A 23260-nucleotide genomic window follows, 5' to 3' on the forward strand; every position below is an offset into this window, starting at 1 on the left:
TGCTCAGTTTCATTAGGACACTTTCACACATGTGTAGAAAGAACGTGGACCATCTTTACTCCCATTATCCTCACTTACCCTTCTTCTCCCTCCTACCACGGCCCCCTCAGCTAATCCCACAGTGTGGGTTACCTGAGCCATCTGCCTTGACATACATTTCAGCTGTCTGTTTCAGGATCTGGTATGTCACTTCGTATTGTTCAAAGAACTTGCTGTTTTCTATAAAAGACTAGGAAAAGGGACATGCTTGGTTAGTAGAGAGCAAACATTAGGCCTGTTCACAAATGAAAGGTTAATTCATAAGTTTATGGGCACCATATCCAATTCTCCCAACCTTATTCTTACTGGGAAACACAAAATCCCACTATCATGGATTATTCTGGTAATACGAAGCCCATATACTGTGCCCACATTTTCAGTACCAACTCAACACCAGACTGAGAAAATGTTCTATTTCTTCACCACACACAGAGGCTGTTTTTCCTCAAGAACAGAATTTTCTCTAGAGAATCTGGGCCTAACATTTAGAAAGTGCTAAATTTGGGGGAACATTTTAATGTCCCACTGTGCTGGAGCTGTGGAAGTCTGTTGTTCTTTGAACATTAGCCCTGGTGGATGACTGACTGCTTTGAGGGACTTCCAGTTAAAAATAGATGACAGTGAAAACAGTTTCCTTAAGTAAAAAAGTAGAAAGTTTAAAAATAATATCATATGCTGTCCATGTTATTGATGCTTTCATATTCCAATTACCCAGCACAAAAATTACAGACTAAGATAAACTAACATGTGTATCTGCATACATAATAAAATCAGTATTAGCACATGGAGACCATGAAATCAGGCACACACACACACACACACACACACACACAATCTTAGGTTTTTATTAATTTTGTTTTTTAATAATGCTCAACTCCCCTCCTGTTCAAAAGATTGCTCTTATCACTACAAGTACAAAATTAATACAATTATAACTGGCAATGTGTCTCCAAAACCTCTTTAAATTCTCCTATTAGCAGAATGGATTTTTAAGAGTTTAATCAATTGAAATAGTTGAGAGGGATCATCACTATGATAAAATGAAAAGTTATGCTAACTGGATCCTTGCACAGTATGCTAGGAGTCCTGTATTATATGCTAATGGATGCTTCATGTAGAGGCAAAAAGCAGTTCATAAAGCAATTTCATAGACATTCCTAGATTTTTACCACTGTTTACCTTGTTTCAGTCTAAAATTTTAAAGTATTATATATTAACTATAATGAGACTATTTTATATTTACAGAACATTTATAAATTATTTCTCTAGAAATAAAGTGAATGCAGAAAGCTATGAATTCCATGGTCTAAGACCCTTCTGTGGCTGATATTTTATTGAATGACTTTAATAGGTTTTATTGTCTTTGACTGAGACCAGATTATGATAATAGTAGTCACTGTACTGAACAGGTAAACTTAAAGTATCATTTGCCTGACTAGTTTGCAAATTAACTACAAATGAATAAAATAAATATATTTATTTTTATATTTATTTTGACCTAAAAATAGGAGGGGAGGTAAGAATACAATCAAATGATTCATTATCTTTGAGCTTTCACATTAGAACAGTTAGACAATTAATTTAAAAAATAAATCCCATTTGTTATTTCAAACTTTTATTGGCTCATGTAATTTGGGTTCCTTTTTTGCTAACCATGGAGACGTCATTGAACAATTATGTTTGTCTGGGTAAGTCACTTTCATAGAAGGCTTGCTAAGCCTCCCATTTACTGTGCTAGACATACCTCTTAGGAAAATGTACATTTTAAATTAGAATGGTAAGGTTAATTTGCTTTATTAAAAGTTTGGCTAAAACTGGGTAACTGAATCAAATGACTATTAGCATTGATGATAAGACAAGAAAAGCTGAAGTGGCACTTTTGACTTTGAAATTAAAACATTAGAAGTAAGGACATTTCTGCCTTCAGAGTATAGACACAATAAATTAAAAACTCATTAATTTCATTGAGAGAGCTAAACCAGATAATTCTAAATCCTTTAAAATTTAATCAGGGTTGCTTATTTTCATTAAAAATTGTTGTGAATTGTAAGGGAAATATTCATGTTATTTATGTCGAACTTTGCAATTTCCACAATTTCAAGAGATCATCTTTCTTTCACATGAAGGATAGAAGTGTTATGTTACTGTTAAGTAGCAAAAGTGGACATTACATGTTAACTAGCAAGATCACTGTAAACAATTCTGAAATCAAGGACCAAATCAATGCATCTGTAATCACTGATCAATAGCGTATGATCTAACTTTAAATATAAAAAAAGCTATTAATAGATTTGTTTATTTGTCTGTGTGCTTTGTATGTCAGCATATATGTGCCGTGGTGTATTTGTGAAAGTCAGAGGACAGTTTGTGGGAGCTGGTTCCACCATGTGGGTCCCTGGTTGTCTTCCTTGAGGTGGAAAGTGGAGCACTCAAAGGGCCACAGTTATTGAAATGATTCAACAAAAAGGACCTAACGCCACTTATGGAGGCTTTAATCAGGGCCTCTTTATTGGGGGACTAGAGTACACACACAGTGGAAGCTGCTGGGAATGTGGGATGCTTGTCCACTTTACACGTATTCCAAATTTCCACAGCAGTTTGCAATTAGCACCACAGTGAACTCCTTAACTCTATGGAGTGGGCAGGCAGTGCTGACTCTCTGCCGTTAACATCAACTCTCTATTTATATATCTTTCGAGAATTTGAAGAGAATTATTAATATCATTGTTTTGGAACATCTACCTGGTAAGGCAGTCCTATTAGGTACTCAAATCTGATTGGCTGTTCTTAAATAGCTAGAACAAAGGATGGAGCCTGTGTAATTAACTCCTGGGCTCAGAGTGCATTATTTGCTATGACTAAAACTGAAGATACAAATCCATTCCTCCATTTAATATTTATGAGACTAAAGCAATTACTAGAATTTTAAAAATGGATTTCTTGTCCTTACCAAAATAGCTACAAATGAATAAAAGAACACATCCTAACAGAGTTCACAGCTTTTGAAACAAATGTTTCCTAGACCATTTTAGTGAATCTAGAGAAAAGTACTAACTGCCAGGCAAATTGTTTGTTTGTTTGTTTGTTTGTTTGTTTCAAATTCATGTAGCTCACATATCAGTTAAAGTACAAAATTAAAATATAACAAAGCCGATTATGTTTCCAAGATGCTTGCAAAGAGACACAGTTTTAATATGAATTAAAGTACATACTCTGCAAATCACTGTGACTGGTCAGGTTGTAACAAGGTAGTATGTTAAAAGTTTAGTGATTTATAATTTGGAATCTGTGTTTAAAGATAAATGTTAGAGGACAGGATAGAGATGCACTGTTAACATGAATACTTTCAACCTAATGTTGCAAATAATTTGTGTAGGGGTATGATTAGTTGATTAAGAGTAAATAAATGGACTTTATTAAACATATTATATTAACTATATGTAAATGGAACAGCCACATTGTTTCTATTGTTTAGTTGTTGTTGTAGACAGAATTGGGATTATCTAGACCAGAACATGAGATACTCTTTAAAAATTAAGTTCATACATAGATTTGTAGACAAAATTGCCCAATATCTGGGTACACCCAGACATAAATCCTGGGAAGAGATTCATGCAGCAAATCTAACATGTAGACGGTCTCCATGTGGACAACTGAAAACAGTCAACAATTTTCTCACACTGGGAGCTTAGATGGCTGGAAGATTGTCTTTAAGTATAGTAATTCAGTTTTAAAGGACAAATGAAATTTCAACTAAAGATATGTGAATACACACACACACACACACACACACAGAGAGAGAGAGAGAGAGAGAGAGAGAGAGAGAGAGAGAGAACCCTACACACACAACTCTTTTGGTAAGTAATAAAGCACCATTACTAAGGTTGGGGAATGATTAATATGGGGAACCCTCCCAAAGTCAGAATTTGCAACTGCAAATTCCAGAGAATCCAAGTTGCCGTTTCCATGTGCTTGTGAAAAGCTCCACACCTCAGATCCACCCCACTGGACAAAGTGGTGTTTTTACACTTAGATTCAAGGTGGACCTCTGTCTGTCAGAGCACAAGAGACTCACAAGATAGTTTTGCAGCAGCAGCTCCACAGACTCTCGCCTCCCATACTTGATGATCCAGGACTTCAGCTTTGACTCAGCGAGGACCAGCAGGGACAGCAGACGGTACTTCAGTTCCAGAAACTCCATTTTCATTAAGTGCAGCTCGGATGTGGAGGACACAAAATGAAACCTAGGAAGAGACGGGGAGAATTCACAGGATGTAACTAATAGTAACCGAAGGAGGCTGGCCGAACCTGTTACATGCAGCCTTCTAAATATCCCTGCTTGCGGTCAAGGGATGATCCGATTCCTTTCTTAGCTCAGGGTTTCCAGGGAAAACAGGATTGATTGAAGCCTTTGGTTTGGTTCTCTTCCCTGCTAACACATCTCTCATCTGTTTCTTTTATAAGCTGTTTTTGCAATGTTACATAATGTTCCTTACAGTATTGAATAAAAATACAGCCTATGATGAAGAAAGCGTTTCTGTGATCTGCAAGCTGTGGGAACATTCCAACTCACTCGCTCCAGTTAATAATATATTAGAATGCTGGCACTCTCAGCGTCTGTGTGGGAACCCACTTTGCATTTACCAAATGTAAGCATCCCTGTTAAAATTATAACAATTCATTTTGGAAAAGAAAAAAATATGAAAAAGAATACAAAAGCATCCATCTGACATTTTATTTTTTAAAAGAATATTTTTAAAATTCTCTTACCTCTCAGCCATGTCCTCTAGCTGATCAGGAGGCATTGGGATCCCATTGACAGACCTGGTCTGGTAGATTTCATGGAATGCTCTTTTGTGGGCATCTGTATTTTGAAGCAGATCCTAATATACAATTTTAAAAAAATTTTAAATGAGGAAACATGTTCCCAAGAGGCTGAGAAGCATAATTTCCCGGCTGTACTGATGAGTCAATGTATTCAACAATTTGTCCCTGCTACCTCCTTCTCACGCAGCCGGTGCCTGTCACAGGCTTTTACCTAGAACGGCAGCCCGTGATTGTGGAGAAGCCACTCTGGGAGAGCTGGGTCTAGTCATCACGGCATCTTTAAACACACATGACACTTGCCCAGAAATGCATTCAGACCTCTTAAAGGTGTAAGATCCAGGGACTATGTAATCACTGCCAGAAACAACCATTTCAGTGTTTTGCCCGGGGTCTGGAGAGGCGGGGGCTTTTGTTCGCTTGTTTGCTTTATGTTTTTTTTTCTCCCTGAAAACTGAACACAACAAACTTAACCCCTTAATTGGAACAGGATTTAGCTTGCCTGCTGTTATTTTCAGGTTGAGTGTGTGAGGGCTACTTTAAATACTATTTCCAATTACAATAGACTTTGAAGATACCGTTTGGTCAGAAACTTTCCCAACATTACGGGGAAACAACCTCCAGCTAACTGAGAAGAGATCAAATGTGATGTTTATCAATGCTGTTTCTCAACTTTATGCAGCAGCTTTCCATTTCTTTAGGTTGATGTGAATCTTTGGTCTGCTGTGTATTTTACCAGCCACACACTTATTTATAAAAAGAATATATCTTTGCTGTCAGCACACACACACACACACACACACACACACACACACACACACACACACACAAAGGAAAGAGTAGGGTGGACAAACAAGCTTATGACGTATTTCCTCACACTTGGTCGATTTTCCCCTGTAGCAGAACAAATAATAGTGTGTGAGTTAAAAAACAAAGTAATCCACCAAGGGGGGATCAATTCAAATTAATATTATTTTTCCTCAACTATTTTCTACTGGCACAGTGGAGAAAGAAGCAGGGAGGTAAAAGACACACACTGGGGTGGACAAATGAAAGCATTTAGAACAGGAATAAAAAGGTGAGAATCTGGGCCAGCAAGAGGGCCGAGTAGGTAAGGGTTCTTGCCACAAACATTGACGATTTCAGTTTGATCCCTGAAACCCACGTGGTGGGAGGCAACACTGACTCCCACAGGTTGTCCTCTGACCTCCACCTGTACACAGGCATGTGACGTGCACATAAATAAATAAATGAACAAATAAAGCAACAAAAGGCTTATAGATGCTTGACTCCCTAAGAGACAGGTTAATGTTGTCAAAAACCTTAGTCTAAACGATTTTTGTCCTGACAGATTTCTCTGTGTTTACATTTTGAAGTCTTTAGGTGCCTAAGTAAACACACACACACACACACACACACATATTCACAAGTCATTCACACCAGATGGTGGGATCTTTGACCCCCAGAGGAAAGCAGAGACAGGGCTGTTTTAAGAGCAGCTGTCAGTGCTGAACATTGTCGTCCCTCTCCCAGCTTTTCAGCACACCAACACACCTCCATGGCATATGATCCAATCCTGGCTGAAACGACCCTCAAGTGACTTCAGAGGAATTTGTACCTTCAGAGCTACCTCTCATTTCTTGTACCCGACAGCTCGCATACCCCGTGCACTGAGAAAATTCTTTACAAAAATAAGGCAGATACAAACATTTCACACATCTGCCCGGGAGTGTCTACAGCTTGCATACACTACTTGTTCCTAAGAAGTGCCCTCTCACTGTAAAATGGCTGGATGCATGCTAATTCCACTGGGTGTACAGCAATGCATCTGAGATCATCAGGCAAGAGGAACAAGCAAAAGCAGTTCAAATGAGAGATAAAGCAGCAAGCATATTTGTACATGGATGAAAAAAAATGAAAAAGGGAATTTTGTTTTAGTAAGAGACACATTTAACCATTAAGAATATAGGAAGGCTGGAATGCAGAACACATCAGGAGATTCTAACTGGAAGGTTTCACAAGTATCATAAATAATCACAATAAGTAATAAATTTATTGATGATCAGAGTTCCACATTCATAGACGATACATTAATTCAGAGGTTGAATGTACATAGTAAATGCCAAAATATATAAAAATTAATAAAACAGCATAGGAGAAGCTGGTCCTGGGCAAGGGTGTGGGAGAGCTGGTCCTGCTCCCCACCAGCTGCAGCACTCTGGAGAGCTGACTCCATACCTCACCTGGGCAGTGCGCAAGAGCTTGCCCTGGTGGTATGGGTGCAGGAGAGCTGGGCCTGTCCCTTATTGACTTCAGCACTCTGGAGAGCTGCCTCTGGTCACCTGGGTGCAGGAGAGCAGGTCCCACCACTTGCCTGGGCAGGGTAGGAGAGCTGGCCCTGGTGGTATGGGTGTGGGAGAGCTGGTAGGCTGACCAACTCAGCTACCACCCATCCCCAGATCCAGGGCTTTGAGCTGGCCTATGCCAACATCTATCTCATCGATGAGCTGTTGGAGTGGGTGAAGAGGCCCATCCTGCAGAACCTACAGGACTCAGGGCAACAACAGGATATCTAAGAGGAGTCTCAGTGAGGCTCCAGCATTGATAGTGTGGCAGAAGCCAGAGGCCTCAAACCAGACCAATGACTCATTGCAATGAACATTTGCAAGTAAAGTTTGTTGGACTAATGGGCACACTGTGTGACACACTGTGACACATTGCAGCTTCCATGACAAGACTTTTTTTTTAAGTTTTATTTTCTATTTTCTTTGGGAGGAGGTTACAAGGGTAGAGGGCAGATATGGAAGGTCTGGGAAATGAGTGGGTTTGGGGTAGATGATGTGAAATTCACAAAGAATCAATAAAAATTATGGGGAAAACCCCATAATAAATAAACAGCATAGGGACTGAGAAACCTCCATTGCTGTGGGAATTATCGACACTCCTCCTGCAGTTACCAAGATGGAGCAATGGGAACAAGTGGGAATCCACATTGTAAGAGAAGTCTTGTGAAGGGCCAGAGAAGATGAGAAAGATGGAAACAGGAATATCACTGGAGAGAAAAAGCTCCTTAGGGATAGCCAGGGCAAAGACATCATGGTGGAATATACTTGCCTCTGAGGTAATCATTACAGTGAGTTTTCACCAATGTCTTATTTAAAATTAAAACATTAACATTCCCTTTACTTTTTGCCCCCCCCCAATTTTTATTTGCTTAATTACTACTTTTATCTGCATCCTTTCAAGATGAGTCATATAATGAATGTCAGGGATCTGAGTCTCTCTTCATGCATATGCTCTGAATGCTACTTGGTACTGTGAAGATGCTCACTAAAATTCCATTGGAAGCCAAGACTAGAGAGAGATAGCATGGATGAAAGAGGGAAGCCAAATGAAAGAAGAGTGTCAGGGACACAGAAGTCCTTTGTAAAAAGTGTCCGATGGATGAAGAACCAGGGGGACTAATAGCTAGCCAGTGAATGAGAATGCCAATCTTGTTCAACTTGGGTGTGGGCCACGTGATAGTGATGGTTTATGCCAGTGGTTTTCACAGAGAGAACTTGGAAATCAAAAAGGAGACACAGAAAAGTCTTAAAAGCATATTTGTGAAAATGGAACTAGGGCATTTGGACAATAGCTGGGAAGGTAGGGTAGGGTGAAGAAAAAGACTTAAAATGAGGGAAAAAACGTCTGTGTGTGTGTGTGTGTGTGTGTGTGTGTGTGTGTGTGTGTGTGTGGTTGTTGTTGTTGTTAGGGGGAACACAACAGAGAGGGATGTAGAAAACAATGGAACAAGGGATATATAACTGTGCATCTTTCAGAGGAAGGGGAAGGATAGTATCTAAGACTCATAGAAGTGGCTGGCCTTAGTTGGGAGCACAGATGGTTCATCCGCAGCAACAGAAGTGAGGATTGAGTATTTGGGCACAGACACAAGTAAGTGGGTTGATGTATTTGCGGGAGCTTGCGGAAATTCTTTTCTGATTGCTTCTATTTTTCTTGGGGAAATAGGAAGCGGTGTCATCAGCTAAGAGTGAGGACAGGGAGGAGGTGTGGAAGGCTGAGGAGACAGGGTATGAAATAGATGTCCCAGAAATGGAGAGGGCTTGGAGTTGGGAAATGCCTTGTGACTGCTACACAGCAGTTGGGTTAGTCACTCTGTCAGAACGTGGGGATTCTCCAGCCTCATCACCTGCCTGTGTGGGTGCATGGTCTGTGCAAAAACTGTTTTTAATCAGTGTTATATTTTTACCAGGCTAGAAAGAAAGGGAGAGATGTGGTCAATGGAATTGAGGATGAGTCCAGTGAGTGACTTTTTTGAGCACTCAATTTAAATAGTATGAAGGAAAAAGACTAAATGAAAAGGAAGGCCATGGAGTCAAAGGGTGATAGCATTAAGAGCTGCAGGGTCCAGATGGATGAAGACTTGTTTGACTGAAGAGTGGGTTGCTTGACAAAGCAGGAGGGCTTCAGCTGCAGATACGCTAGGATGATGGAGAGAGTAGAGGGAGTTGGTCATGGAGTAGGATCACCAGAGAAGAGAAAGTGAGGGTATTGAAAGGCCACAGTAGTACGAGGATCATCTATGGGTTGTTGAACTTTCTAATTATTGTGCCAGGAATCATCATCAGGAAATAAAACACTCAAGAAGGAGAGAAAATGACTTGAGTAGGGTTGATAGTACAAGGAGACTCGGGAGATGGTAGAGACAGAACACTGTTCTCATAGTTCCTTAAGACTTGAAATCCTTGCCTTGCCAAAACAGTATGACTCCTGCTAAACTCTCCATGCGCAACAACCCTGTGGGCACATTTAAAGCTTGAAGCTTAAGAGAATTATGTGGCTTTTGTGTGAAGCATTTATTTTCTCCCTGCCTGTGTACATACATTTACAAAAGAGGATGGTAATCGCTATGTCATATCCTCATGTTAAATGTTCTGTAAAGCTAATTACTTAGACTAAATTACATGGCTAAGTCCTTCATAATCACCTGTAAGGGACATTTTCTCTTTCTAGATAACTGAGCATTAAGTTGTCTAGAAAATAGGAAGGATAACACTGCTATACTTTGTGCATATGTATTAATTAATATACTCTGATATACATTTTAGTTAACTTAAAAAATATAAGAGAAATAAGAGCTACTCATGGGATCACTGCCCTCTTCTGGCCTACACACACACACACACACACACACACACACACACACACACACACACACACACACACATCCTCACACAGACATAGACACATGCATAGGAACATAGAAATAAAACAAATCTCTAAAAACTACACAGTTAAAGAAAATACCATACAACTGTTCATAAGGAGAACTATCTGCAGTATACCTTTTTAAAGAATACTTAACTCTAACTTGTAAACTCTGACTATGTAGTAAATGAAAAAACATGCCATGTAAATATATTTTTTCATGTGTGGCGAGTTCAGAAAAACAACATTCTAGGTTTCCATAGTTTGTTCAAGTTTTCTGAAATCAGAATTACTTTTTATACTGGAAAGGCAACATGATGCTTTCAAACATCCTGTGTATGTGCTCAGAATCCCCTGGGGTTCTCTTCCCAGGTTACTGAATCTCTGAGTCTGATATGCCGGACGAGTTACATCACACTGATGGACTGATTCTGTGCTACTGGGAAAACTTAGAATTTTAATTAACAATGATGCAAACTTTCCACCTTCATAGCTCAATTTCTTGTGAAGCATCTAATAAGTATATCCTGAGTAGATTATAATAGCTCTCATAATTGTAATTACTCTGATTTATGACTATCCTGTGCTAAACACCTGTGGCCAGGTCTATTGAAAGGTCTACCTCAATAAAAAAATGATCATTCTGTGATTCACGCTGAACTTGTCCTTGATTTCTACCTGCCTCTGTTTCTTACCTCACTATTGCACTCTTCCATTTTCTCATTGTCTGTTTTCCCCCTTCATTTTACATTCTCATCTTCTCCATCACCCACGCATATGCATCTCTCTGCTTTCTATTCTTTCTGGACATTATGTCTTGTTTATCATATTTGGGTAGATGGTTGGGTGGCTAGCATAGGCACATGTGTGCTTTCTCTGACTCTCTCTCTTTTGCTATCTATCTATCTACCTATCTATCTATCATCTATCTATCTATCTATCTATCTATCTATCTATCATTTATCTATCATCTATCTTCCTCTCATCAGAATGGCTCATAATAGTCAGTGACCCACACAGAGAAGCATGTGAATCATCTAACTGAAAAGTCATTCTGTGGGACAGTCATCACCATCTGCAAAACCTTCTATAATGTTCTAGTAAATGGCACACTTGCATTTGCTCTATGCTCAACATTTAAGTACATAAACAACAGTCACATGGTGTTTGCCATACTTCTAGCTTGGAAGCATGACCATACCTACAATATGCTTCTGTCTCCCCAAGGCTGGAAAGCTACCATAGAATAGACCTTCGGAGGACACTTCTCAACTCATGTACATTCTACATTGCATTTAAAATTCTAAGGTAACTTTTGTGTCGGACACATTAGGTTAAAGTCCTTTCAGTTGTTACATATTTCACATGAAATTGTTATATAGAACACATAGTTACTTACTAATTTGTGAGAGTGGTAGTATTTGTGTACTGCTGTCTAGAACTTTTCTCCCATCTATATATACTTTGTATCCCATGATGCACTAGGCCCAGTGCCTCTGATGCTGAAGGTGTGATGTGTCTTGAACTTAGCTGAGCTTGAACTCTGACTCCTGTACAACCTGACCCCACAACTACTGAGAACAGAGGCGCAGACTGGAAGGTCCAAGCTGTGCGTGTGCATATTGAGATAGATGGAGTAGACCTCAGAGTTACACTGTCACTCGAGAAAGCAGATGGTGACAGAGAATTCTGCATGTCTGTTTGTGCATATTGATGGTGGCCGGGACGAGACGTGGAAAGAGATGATTAGCAAATCAAAAGTTGTCTGAGCGTAGTCACTCATGAAACAGGACAGGGAGCCCAGCCACAAACCCATATATCAATGATCAATTGACTTTTGGCAAAAGTGCCCCAAATACACAATTGGAAGGGCAATTCTTCAACCGACAGCCAGAAAAGCTGGAAATCCACACAGCGTGAAAATAAATCCTCATCTCACTGCTTGTGCGAGAATCAACTCAAGGGGTTTTAAAAGAAGGACCTAATACTATAAAGTGGCCCAAAACAAACAAACAAAAAGTATACCTGTGAGAAGCTTACAGAGGCATGCATCTTTAATCCCAGAACTCAGGAGGCAGAGGCAGGCAGATCTCTGTCTCTGTAAGGATGAGGTTAGCCTGATCTACATATTAAGTTCTAGGCTAGCCAGGACCACCATACTTACCATAGGACTTACCATAGTAAGACCACCAGGACTTACCATAGTAAGACTCTGTCTAAAACAAAAAGAAAGAAGAAAGGAACAAAGGTAGGCAGGCCAGCCTGGGACATTAGGCAGAGACTGTTAGGACCCCCAAAGCAGGGACAACAAATGAAAAAAGAGGCAAATGGGATTGTGTCAGGCTAAAAGTCTGCAGAACATGGAAAGTAGCTGACAGAGATTGCCAGAAACAAATATTTGCAAGTCATTCACAGAGTTAAGGGGGCTTAGAAGGCTCTCGTTCCTGTGACCAGTTGCCAGATATAAACTAGTTAAGGAGGGAAGGCCTGTTTAGCTTGCAGTTTCAGGGGCTCCCATCTCCCACAGTGGGGAGGGTATGGCGACCGGCTCCTAGCACATCCACTAGAAAACACAGAACACCCTTTGCCTTATCTTCCACTTGGGCTCCAAGCCTGCGGGGAAGGGAGCTGCCAATAGTCAGTGAGGGGCTGACTTAGTTAATCTTTGACTTATCCTCCCAGCCCCCACCTGAGGTATGCTTTACCAACACCCTAGGTGCCTCTCAAGCCAATCAAGTTGGCCATCAAGATCATCCATCACAAGGGGCTAATATAAAAAAGTACCAAGGATCTTAATCCAAAAAGAATGAGAAACAAATACCTCTGTTAAAAATGTCAAAGGACTTGAACATTTATCAAAAAAGACAAAGTAGGTGGTAGATTGCTGAAAAAAAGTTCAACATACCGAGTGATAATAGAAATCTAAATTCCATCCAGTGAGCTATGACCAGAGGTCTGCTCATGTGGCTATTGTCATACACATGAAATATAACAAGTGCTCATGAGGACGTGGAAAAGGAGAAAGCCTTATATCATGTTGACTATAATATAGATCAGTGCAGCCATTTTGGAAAAGAGTAGGGAGTTTGCTGAAAAAAACCGAAAATAGGAATTCCATAAGATGGAGGAATAGAGGCTTATTGTTGGAATCCGTGAATGAGAGAAGTTGGGACAACACAATATTCCAAAAAGTAAAATGGAGAAAGCTCTAAAAATTAGGAAAGGGGTCAACGGGACAGCCAAGAGCAGAGTAATAGGAAGACAATCAAGAACGCAGCCCCCAGCTGCATGGGTTGGGGCAGCAGGCCAAGCCTCAACCACAATGTAGATCTAGTAGGGTTCCCAGTCCTAGATGCAGGAGAAATAAACAGTCCTCTCAAGCCTCAAGTCACTGGGAGTTTGGTGTGACAGTGAGTGCTCTTGTATATAGGCCAGCATCAGAAAAGAAAGTCATTTAGCCACTCCCTACATCTGGAGGGCTATAACCAAGCTCCATGTGTAAAAGAAGGCATATGGAAACTGAGTCACCCTCTCAGACCTGAAAACAAGGAACAGCCATAACTCGGGAAGGCTGGGGGGCATCCCGTTACAGTGGCTGGGGAGGAGATGGCACAACAGGTGTTCCCAGAGAGGAATGTGGGTAAGCAAGAGTGAGTGAGCAGAGTGGGGCACAGGGAGCTTGGGCTGGAGAGGGTTCAGTGATCAATGCTGTTACCCTCTGGCTCTGAACACTGCTTGATTTTCCTAACAGGTAGTTATGGGCAGAGTTTCAAAGTCCTAAAACCCAGAGACAAGATACTATATCCCCTCCAAGGCAGATCTGTGTCCTGTGTATGATCCTAGCTCTGTGATGCACTTGGTGGTACTCCTTTGCTTGGGTGTTTGGTTTTTGTGTGTTCACACATTGGGGCACTCTGGAGTGAGGGGAACCCTTCCCAGGAATACAGGTCACGGAGGTCATTTGGGCCAGTGCAGTTCCCGGTACACAAAGAAAGAAAGCTTCTAAATAAAATGCCATCTGGAGGTGACAACTGATCCTGACAGGCTCAGGCTGTGACTCACGACTCCTCTGTCCAAACTTAGCAGGTTCCAATATTAGAGGAGTTGGAAAATTGCTTTTTTTAATCCTTTGCCTTTAAAAACAAACAAAAAACAGGCTTCCTTTCCTTTTTATTCATTTTAGTATTTTTATAGCATTTGGTTTTGAAAAGGCCACTCATTTTTGTTATTCGCCATCTCACCAGTTCAACTTTATTTCTGCATTTTCCTTTAGTCATACTTCTGCAACTTGTCCTTTTCTCTTTCCTTATTTACTGTTCCATTTTTTTCTTAAACTCTCTTCTTTTTCCCTTTCCTTGTCTCAAAAACTATTATTACTTTTACTTTCATTCATATTTAACTCTGTGTTGATTCTCTATTCTCTCTGCCATTTTCTTCTCTGTAGTTCTTATGAACGAAAATTCCTGGAAAGAAGCTGGGAGCCAAGACTGATTGACTAATTACAACTGCAGGACTTGGAGAGGCTGGGATGTTGTGGGTCTAGAACTTGATTACACCTTATCTTGGACTAGCACTGAACCTCCCGCTAGCCCTTGATTCCATGAATGGTCATTTCTTGCCACCTCTTTATAGGACATACTATGAGTCACAAATTTAAAAAAAAAAAAAACAAACTTGGAATTTATCAACTTGCAGATCAGCAGCTTCCACCAACCTGAAAGCTAAGAGTGTCACCGAGAGCATCTGAGGCTGTAGGAGAGATTCCCCCATCTTATTGAAACTTGCTTCTCTGATGTTTCCATCAATGTACCTTTTTTAAATGCTTATATTTATAACTCTCTTCATTCTGTTACTATAAAAACTTTATGAAACTGGAACATGGAACCTGAGATAACCTAGATCCGTGCTTCCAAGGTTATGGTCACTCAAATGTGGCTCCAGAACACAGTATTTCTTCCCCTCTTTGCAGTGAGAACTATACATTTTGTATTGACAATGGAGTACTATTTAGCTTTAATGTATTGTTATTGTACTTATTTTGTTATGTTTCCCTCTCTCCCCTTGGTCAAGGGAAGGCTAGCAATGGAGCCCTGTGGTGGTATTCTAATTGTACTGAAATGTGATTTTGATTGTATGTTAATAAATAAAGTTGCCCAGGGGTCAGAGCTATTAGAGCCATAGACAGAGTGTGGCGGTGGTGGCGCACACCTTTAATCCCATAGATCTCTGTGTGTTCAGGGATACAGCCAGCATTGGAGACATATGCCTTTAAGACCTGGGGGGCTGTACATACAGACAGTGACAAGGCAGTCACGTGTTTGGGTTTACAACCAATGAGAAGGCAGAATGACTATGAAACGACTTACACACAGGAAAATAGCTCTCTTTCAGGAAGCTGGAACCACGGCAGGAGGAAGGGTGAGATTTTAGCTCTGAGCTCTGACCTCTTGGCTTTCTCTTTTACATTGGTTCTGTGTTTCTTATTTAATAAGACGGTTGGTTACATCAACATCTGGCGCCCAATGTGACAAGAATCTATTAAAAACCGCTTGGCTTGGCAGCAGGTGCACTTTCCCGCAGGGCGGCAGGCTGGGCGGTTGGCTTCCTAGCCCGGGCCTAGGTCTGCTTGACCTCAGGCCGGACTAACTGTGAGCTGCTTGCTTAAAGCCTGCTCACTTAAAGCCGGTGCTACAAACAACTCAGGCCTGCTGAACAGGGCCCCCACCTGTAAAGCTAACGCACGTGGTCAGAGCTTAAGGAAGCCAGAGCCAAGCCTTGACTTGGCTCAAGAGGGAACACGTGGCTGGATTTAAGCTTTAGCCAGCTACGCTTTCTTGCGTTCTCTCTCTCTCTCTCTCTCTCTCTCTCTCTCTCTCTCTCTCTCTCTCTCTGGATTTACACCTCGGACACTAGGTGGCTGTTTTGAAAATCCCCTCGGATTTCTACTGTTCTGTTCTACACAGATTTGGTAAGTCATAACATATCAGATATTTTAAAGTAAACTATTTAAAAGAGAATTTTTTTCCACATTAAAAAAAATGGGTTTTATGTGTACATTGGAAGAAAATTGGGTTTTGTTCGAAATTTTAGGCAGTCTGACAATGGAACAACTATATGAGAAGATTAGTATTGTTGGAATTATGCAGTTTATCACTATGCTTATCCTCCTTTTGCAGTTTAAAAATATAGTCAATTTAAGTGCCAGGATGACAGCTTTAGAACAACTTGTTAAACCTGTAATATCAGACAGAAGAAATTAACAGCGAAGTTGTTTCAAGTTTGGATCATAAGGTTATAGAAAGAAAGCCTGTTTTCACACAGTCACCCTTAATTTATCCTGTAACTGTACAGCAGATGCCTGATCAAATGGCTACACAATATATTTGGGCTCCAATTGAAATGTTGGATTTAAAAAGGTTTAAGGAAGCAATAGTATCTATGGCATGCATTCCCCATATGTAAAGCAAATGTTAAACTCTTGGTCAACATATAATAGGATTGTACCACAGGACTGGCAGGACCTTGCACAAGCTGTTCTGGAACCCAGCCAGAGACTTCAATTTCTAACATGGTTTAAGGATGAGGCTAAAAACATAGAAAAACAATGGAGGGATAAAGGAATACAAGTTTGCCAGGATCAGCTTATTGGAGAAGGCCAATATGCTTCAGTACAAACACAATGTTTATATGATGTCCAAACCCTAATTTTATGTTGAATGGCAGCCTTGAATGCATGGGACAGAGTTGAGGAACCAGGAAAAAAATCTGAGTCATTTACAAAGGTTATGCAAGGCCCAAAAGAATCTTTTACAGATTTTTTTTACAAAGACTGGCTTCAGCAGTAAAGAGAATGGTCTCAGATTCAGAAGCTAGTAAGGCAATCATTGAATCTTTGGCCTTTGAGAATGCGAATGCAGCATGCAAAAGAATAATCAGGCCATTAAAGGCAAGATCTGCACCTTTGGAAGATTGGATTAGAGACACAGTTAATGTTGAGGCTGATGAGCATGATGATATGTGGGTAGGAGAAGCAATTTCAAAAGGTTTGAGGAACGTTAGATGTTTTGGATGTGGAAAGCAAGGACATTTGAAAAGGGACTGTAAACAGGTCATTCCTAGAAACAATGTTTCTTCAAGGAACAATGGCAACAGAATGGATAACTGTCATCTGTTAGGGGTTGGTTATAAGTTGTAATAGGGTTGGGGTGGAATAATCAAGTTTAGACTTGGGATTCTCTTTTTAGAAAAGAAAAAAGGGGAAGAGATAGGATAGGACATTAAGTTAGATTATTGTATCTACTTATATAAGTAATTTAGCAAACTATCAGCCTTAGATAATTTGCACTGGTAGGGATTCTTGTATATTGACACAATGTAAACTATTTTTCTATTCCTATTTAAGACAATTTGTATATTTACACAACTTCAAAACTATAATTGTCATATTGTACATATGTTCCTTCTCTTGTTCGAATACTTTGTGTATTAATACAAATGTATAATTATACTTATCATACTGTATGTATGTTCTACCTCTGTTTAGGCTATTTTGTATATTGATACATATTAAGGATATTGTTGTCATATTGCACTATACATTTCTACCTCTGATTGAGATATTTGTATATTGTCACAATTTGAGGTCATTGTCCTTATACAGTACATTTATTTACAGATTGTTTATTTTAATGTGAAGCCTTAGTCCTTAGGTTATTTAGGTAGACAAAACTTACAGATTAATAGTCACCCATGCTTGTCATATTCATAGCTATGTTAGTTAGATTTTCCAGATTTACAGAAATATTTGTCAGATGGATAGGTAATCTTCAAACACTTCATAGAGCTAGAGAAAATGGCATTTAGATGTTTTAATAACTTAGAATTCTGTTGACATGAGACAATTGCTCCTGGCAGCACTAATCTACTCCTGAGAGAATGTTGGATATCACAGACACTCCATATGAAAGTTTGTATTCTTCTTGGCAAAAAAATGGCCTGCTGGGCAAAGAACTGCCCTTGCCTGGACTGCTGACAGTTTGCACACTGTCCTTTCCAGATGAGCAGGACACAAGGAAAAGTGATTGCTGAACATTGTCAAGACAGGGTAAGATGGTCTTTCAAAGTTTCTGCTTCTGAAAATAGCCTGTCAGATATTCTAGGCTTGTAGCCTAGAATATGGAAGCCCAAACAGTGCTAGGAAACACTAGGTAAATATCCACCTTCTGGCTGTCTCTGTCAATTCTTGCAATTTTTTTTTTTTTACAAGTTGCTTGCTTGCACTTCCTGTTTACTCAGGTAATATTATTTTCCTTTTTACAAAGTCTTTGTTGGGGTTGAAGACTAGATAGTTACAGTTATAATCCTCTTATATCTTAGCTAAGAACATTTTAGGTACTAAGGTTAGATTCTTCAGGATAGGACAGCTATTGGAATAATCTCTGGGATGTGCAATTTACCTATGGTCTGGACATTTAGTATGTGTTTCTTGTTTGATGTTGTTCTTATTGGTTGTATTTCTATTTTTGTATATGTTATTACCATTCCCCTCTCCTGGGCAATGCTTTGTAATCATTCCTGTTGCATATAGTTTTGTATTAGGTTAGAAATTTCTTATTTAGATAAAAAGGGGAGATGCAGTGGATAACTGTTCCACCTACGACCTTGAGGTACCAGCCCGTAGGACATGGCTTCTGAGCTAGTTTAAGACCAGAGGGGCACATACATGTAGATCTCTTATCTCCCTCATGGGCTTGGGCAGTGTGGACTGACCCAGGCGGCAGAAGCAGCGTGAGACTAGCCATCGGCCTTCTAGGACTCTGTAATAATTTTGCCTATCCTGTTTAGTGAGTTGTTCTCCCCAATTTATATCATAATAAACTCCCTATACCCCTTAAGCAGACTCCCTTGCATTTCTTGTTATATTCCCCACCCTACAATAGTTGTGTGCAAATTGCAACTTAGAAACATAAAATATAAAATATGAAATAGCAAAGCAACATGATTCCTCCGAAAGTTGATAACTCTATACAAAAACAGAATCTAAATACGTTAAAATGGCTGCAATGTCAGGTAAATAATATAAAAGTCTAGCTTAAAAATGAGCAAAGATGCCGGGCAGTGGTGGCGCACGCCTTTAATCCCAGCACTCAGGAGGCAGAGCCAGGTGGATCTCTGTGAGTTTGAGGCCAGCCTGGTCTACAGAGCGAGATCCAGGAAAGGCGCAAAACTACACAGAGAAACCCTGTCTCGAAAAACCAAAAAAAAAAAAAAAAAAAAGAGCAAAGACTTCAAAAAGATCCAAATTAAAAATAAATCATGGACAAGAAATTAACAAAGGGGTGCCTAGTCTTTAAAAATAAAAGGAAATCCTAGATATAAAAATTCAATTAATCAAATAAACTCAACTCACCTGAAAGCCATCACCAAAAATAGCAAAACCAGATAAAAGAAAGAATATTAGTATTGAGGACCAAGTTGAGGAATTGTCAAACTCGGATAGCAATAAAAACAAAAACACACAAACACAAAACAATCACTGCTACAACCTTCAAGACACAATTAAGAGACAAAACTTATAAATTCGTGTAATTTAAGAGAAAAATCAAGCTTTAGACTAATGACATGGGGAAATTATCCAAAAAAACAATAGCAGAAAATGTGCTCAATCAGGTGGGGGGAGGGAGGAAGAGACAGGGAATGGATATCAGAGTATATAAGGCCTTTAGATCCTAGATAGACAGAACCAGAAAAGGAATCTTACTAAGTTTCATTATAAAATGATATGACTATAAAATTAGAGTATATATATACTTTTTTGGTTTTTTGGGACAGGGTTTCTCTGGGTATACCTGGCTGTCCTAGAACTTGCTCTGTAGACCAGGCTGGCCTCAAACTCAGAGATTCACCTGCTTCTGCTTCCCAAGTGCTGGGATTAAAGGCATGCACCATCACCTCCTGGCTAGCTTATTTATTTATCAAATTTAAAATGTTAAAGTTATAAGATCAGAGAGAAGCATGGTGATTACCACAAGTGACCAGGACCAGAAGCAGAGAATAGATGGGGACAGGAAGATGGTATTAAAAGGGGAAAGTTTCAGTTAAAGAAGGTACAGGCTAATGCATAGTCAGAATAACTGAAAGAGGTAGCTAGTACTCACAAAGCAATGGTAACTATTTGAGGTAATGGATACACCAAGTGGCTTGGGCTGACTGTTCCACATTGCTACATCACAATGAGATCTATAAATATATGCAATCATTATATCAATGAAAGTAAACTTTAAGAACTTTTTTTTTTAAATGGAAGTGTCTGAAATCACTGAGCATATCTCAGGAAGGCAAAAGTGTAAATGGAGGTGGGTGATGGTAATCTTCCTGATTGTGCAACATGGCTGTGCCAGACTGCTAGATGTGCTAGTCTGGGACTTTGTCAACTGAAATCAAATGACATGGCATGTATCTCTGTATCAGGAATTCCAAAACCAAGGTCTCAGATGCATGAGATAAATATATCATGACTTTGGTTTTTGATTTATTTCTAAATAGATAATATTTCCCTCAGATAATTAAAAACACATCAAACAGTTGATAGAAAAAATATTTTTGACAACAATAGGAAGAGAAATCTCTACATATCAGCTTGTTTTTCATTTATTTGCTAAAACAGAAACACCGCCAGAACAAAAAGGGTATAAAATATCCATGGTTGCATTAACGTTTGGTCAATCAAAAATAGCATGTGTCGTGAGTTAAGCCTGTATCACTACAAAACATTCAAGAACAGTCACACACTAACCATACACAGGTCATCAAAGCCCTCAACTGTATCCCCCCATACAACCTAAGTATCCAGACCGGAAGCTTTTGTTTGTCATTCTTTGAGAAAGAATACAGAGGTGAGGGAGGTATAGAGTCAATGGTCAATCATATTATTACATAAATTCATATCATCTGGAAGCTTACCTTTTTTAAAATATAAACATAACCTATAGCAACAGAAATAATGATGGCTGCAGATAGAAAAACCTACCTCAGAGTAATTGGGAGATATTTTAAGAAATCAAAGTACTGAAATTATCAGTAATGAGTATAGGCAGGAAAAATACAGATTATAGCACCTCCAAGAACGATGTATGCAAACTACATCGGGTGGGTGTTCAGAGGGGTAAACCTGTGTGGGTTCTGATGACCTGCCTCTCTAGGGACTCCAGTACTGTCATGCTGGAAAGGTTTCTGTGGTGGTTTGAATGAGCATGGTCCCCAAAGGGCCTATAGTATAGGCTCCTGTGTTTGAATATTTGGTCCCTAGTTAGTGGAACTGTTTGGGAAGGATCAGAAGGTGTGGCCTTATTGGAGGAGGTGTATCACTGGGGTGGACTTTTTGAGATTTCCAAAGCTCGCTGCATTTCCAGTTAGTTCTCTCCTGCTGTGGATCAGATGTAAGTTCTCAGCAATTGCTCCAGGACCATTTCTGCCCTCCTGCTGTTGTGGTCCCCCGTGTGATGGTCCCTGCTCTAACCATCTGAAACTGAGCACCTGCACCAAATGCTTCCTTTTGTCAGTTGTCTTATTCAGTGTCTCTTTACAGCCATAGAAAAATAACTAGGACAGTGTCTGAGCAGAATTTTACCTTATGTTGTTCAAGTTTCCGTTGTATTGTGTTGGCTGTTTCCTCATGGGCCTGCTGAATGGTGATCTCTTCTCTCAGGGCCACCTCTGCCCTGTACAGCCAGGCACCTATGGTGCCCAGAGGTGCAGGAAGAGATTTATCCAGCTGTATATGCCAATCAAATAGCTGAAACAAGAGAATACAATGTCTCTGCTGTAGAAGATAATTCCTAAAATTTCCCCTAAATTAACTTAAAAATCTACGGAAGGCTCAAAGAGGGTCTGGGAAGACAACTCAGAGAAGGGAAGGGCTCCCCACACAAGCATGAGGACCTGAGTTTGATTCCTAGAATGCACACAAGAAACCTGTATATGGTGGCATCTTCTTGTAACCAATCCTAGACCTGAGGAAGTAGGGATGGGAAGTCCCTGGGCCACACCTAGTCAAATTTAAAAACTCTAGTTCTATGAGAATTGCTGTGTATGCAAATGCATGAATGTACATCTGTGAGTATCTTGTACACACATATGCAATTGTGTATACATACACACACATGCACACACATGAGAGTGAGGGGAGGGAGAGAGACAGAAATTGAGGTTGACTAAAGATTAAAAACCCAGGCTAATTCAATAAATATCATCAAAGGAAGTATGTTCAGAGTTTAATGCTTTGAGCATGAGAAGGAAATGAAAGTCACAGTAAATTTTGAGAAAACAAAACACATACGAGAAATGGACATTGTTAGAACATGTAAGTGATTTTTGTCTATGGGAGTAACTTAATAACTACTGATGTCAGTGTGACAAAAGTCACACTGAATGGAAGTGGCCAGGTCTGCTGACAAGCCCAGAGGTTGCAGTGTTAATACACCAGATGTGAGAACCCCACTGAAGTCTCCCATACCATCAGAAAGACTCCAGAAAACTGAAGTTATCTAGATAGCTCTAGACAAAGACAAAAGTTTTAGATGTTTTTAAGTATCTTTCCTGTTAAAATATTTATTTAGTGTGTATGTGTGTGTGCAAGCACATGCAGGGATTGGGAGCAGACTTGAGTGTGCCATGACAGGTGTGTGGATGTGAGGGGACAGCGTTTCATGGGTTTGTTCTCTATATACATTGTTTTGATGAAGGGTCTGCCTTGTTGCTGCTGCTGCTGTCCCACATGCCCCAGGCTTCCTGTGTCTACCTCACATTTCTCTGTAGGAGAACTTGAATTACAGATGTGCACAGGCACATTCAACTTTTTACATGGGCTCCAGGGGTTGGATTTGGGTTGTCAGGCTCATGCAACAAGTGATTTTATCCACTAGAATTCCTGTCTCTCATCACTGTGCTGGGCTTTTTGCAGGGGTTCTGTGGATTGAACTCAGGTCTTTAGACTTGTGTGACAAGTGCTTATGCCAGTTGAACCATCTCCCTCGTCCAGAAACCAAAGGTGTTTTGCTAAATTTTCTCCATTTCTTGCTTTTCTCCCAATTCTCAGTTACTGTCTCCTGGCCTGCAGGAAATCCAGCTTAGAAACATCCTATTCCTTGATAAAGTTTTTTAGGAAACATGAAATTATCAAATTAAA

General features: G+C 39.9%; 1 protein-coding gene across 3 annotated transcripts in view; it reads right to left on the reverse strand.

Moving 5' to 3' along the window:
• The window catches only part of LOC114707476 (nesprin-1), a 280202-nt gene that overhangs the window by 124384 nt on the left and 132558 nt on the right, over positions 1 to 23260 (reverse strand). For all 3 annotated transcript variants that reach the window (XM_028890206.2, XM_037200367.1, XM_037200368.1), the window contains 4 exons: positions 21704 to 21868; positions 4810 to 4922; positions 4115 to 4283; positions 133 to 229 (listed from right to left, as the gene is read on the reverse strand). In XM_028890206.2, the coding sequence (XP_028746039.2) occupies positions 133 to 229; positions 4115 to 4283; positions 4810 to 4922; positions 21704 to 21868 (544 nt within the window). The remainder of the gene's footprint in view (positions 1 to 132; positions 230 to 4114; positions 4284 to 4809; positions 4923 to 21703; positions 21869 to 23260) is intronic.

This window comes from Peromyscus leucopus, chromosome 8a, assembly GCF_004664715.2.
Source record: "Peromyscus leucopus breed LL Stock chromosome 8a, UCI_PerLeu_2.1, whole genome shotgun sequence".
Lineage (NCBI taxonomy): Eukaryota > Metazoa > Chordata > Mammalia > Rodentia > Cricetidae > Peromyscus > Peromyscus leucopus.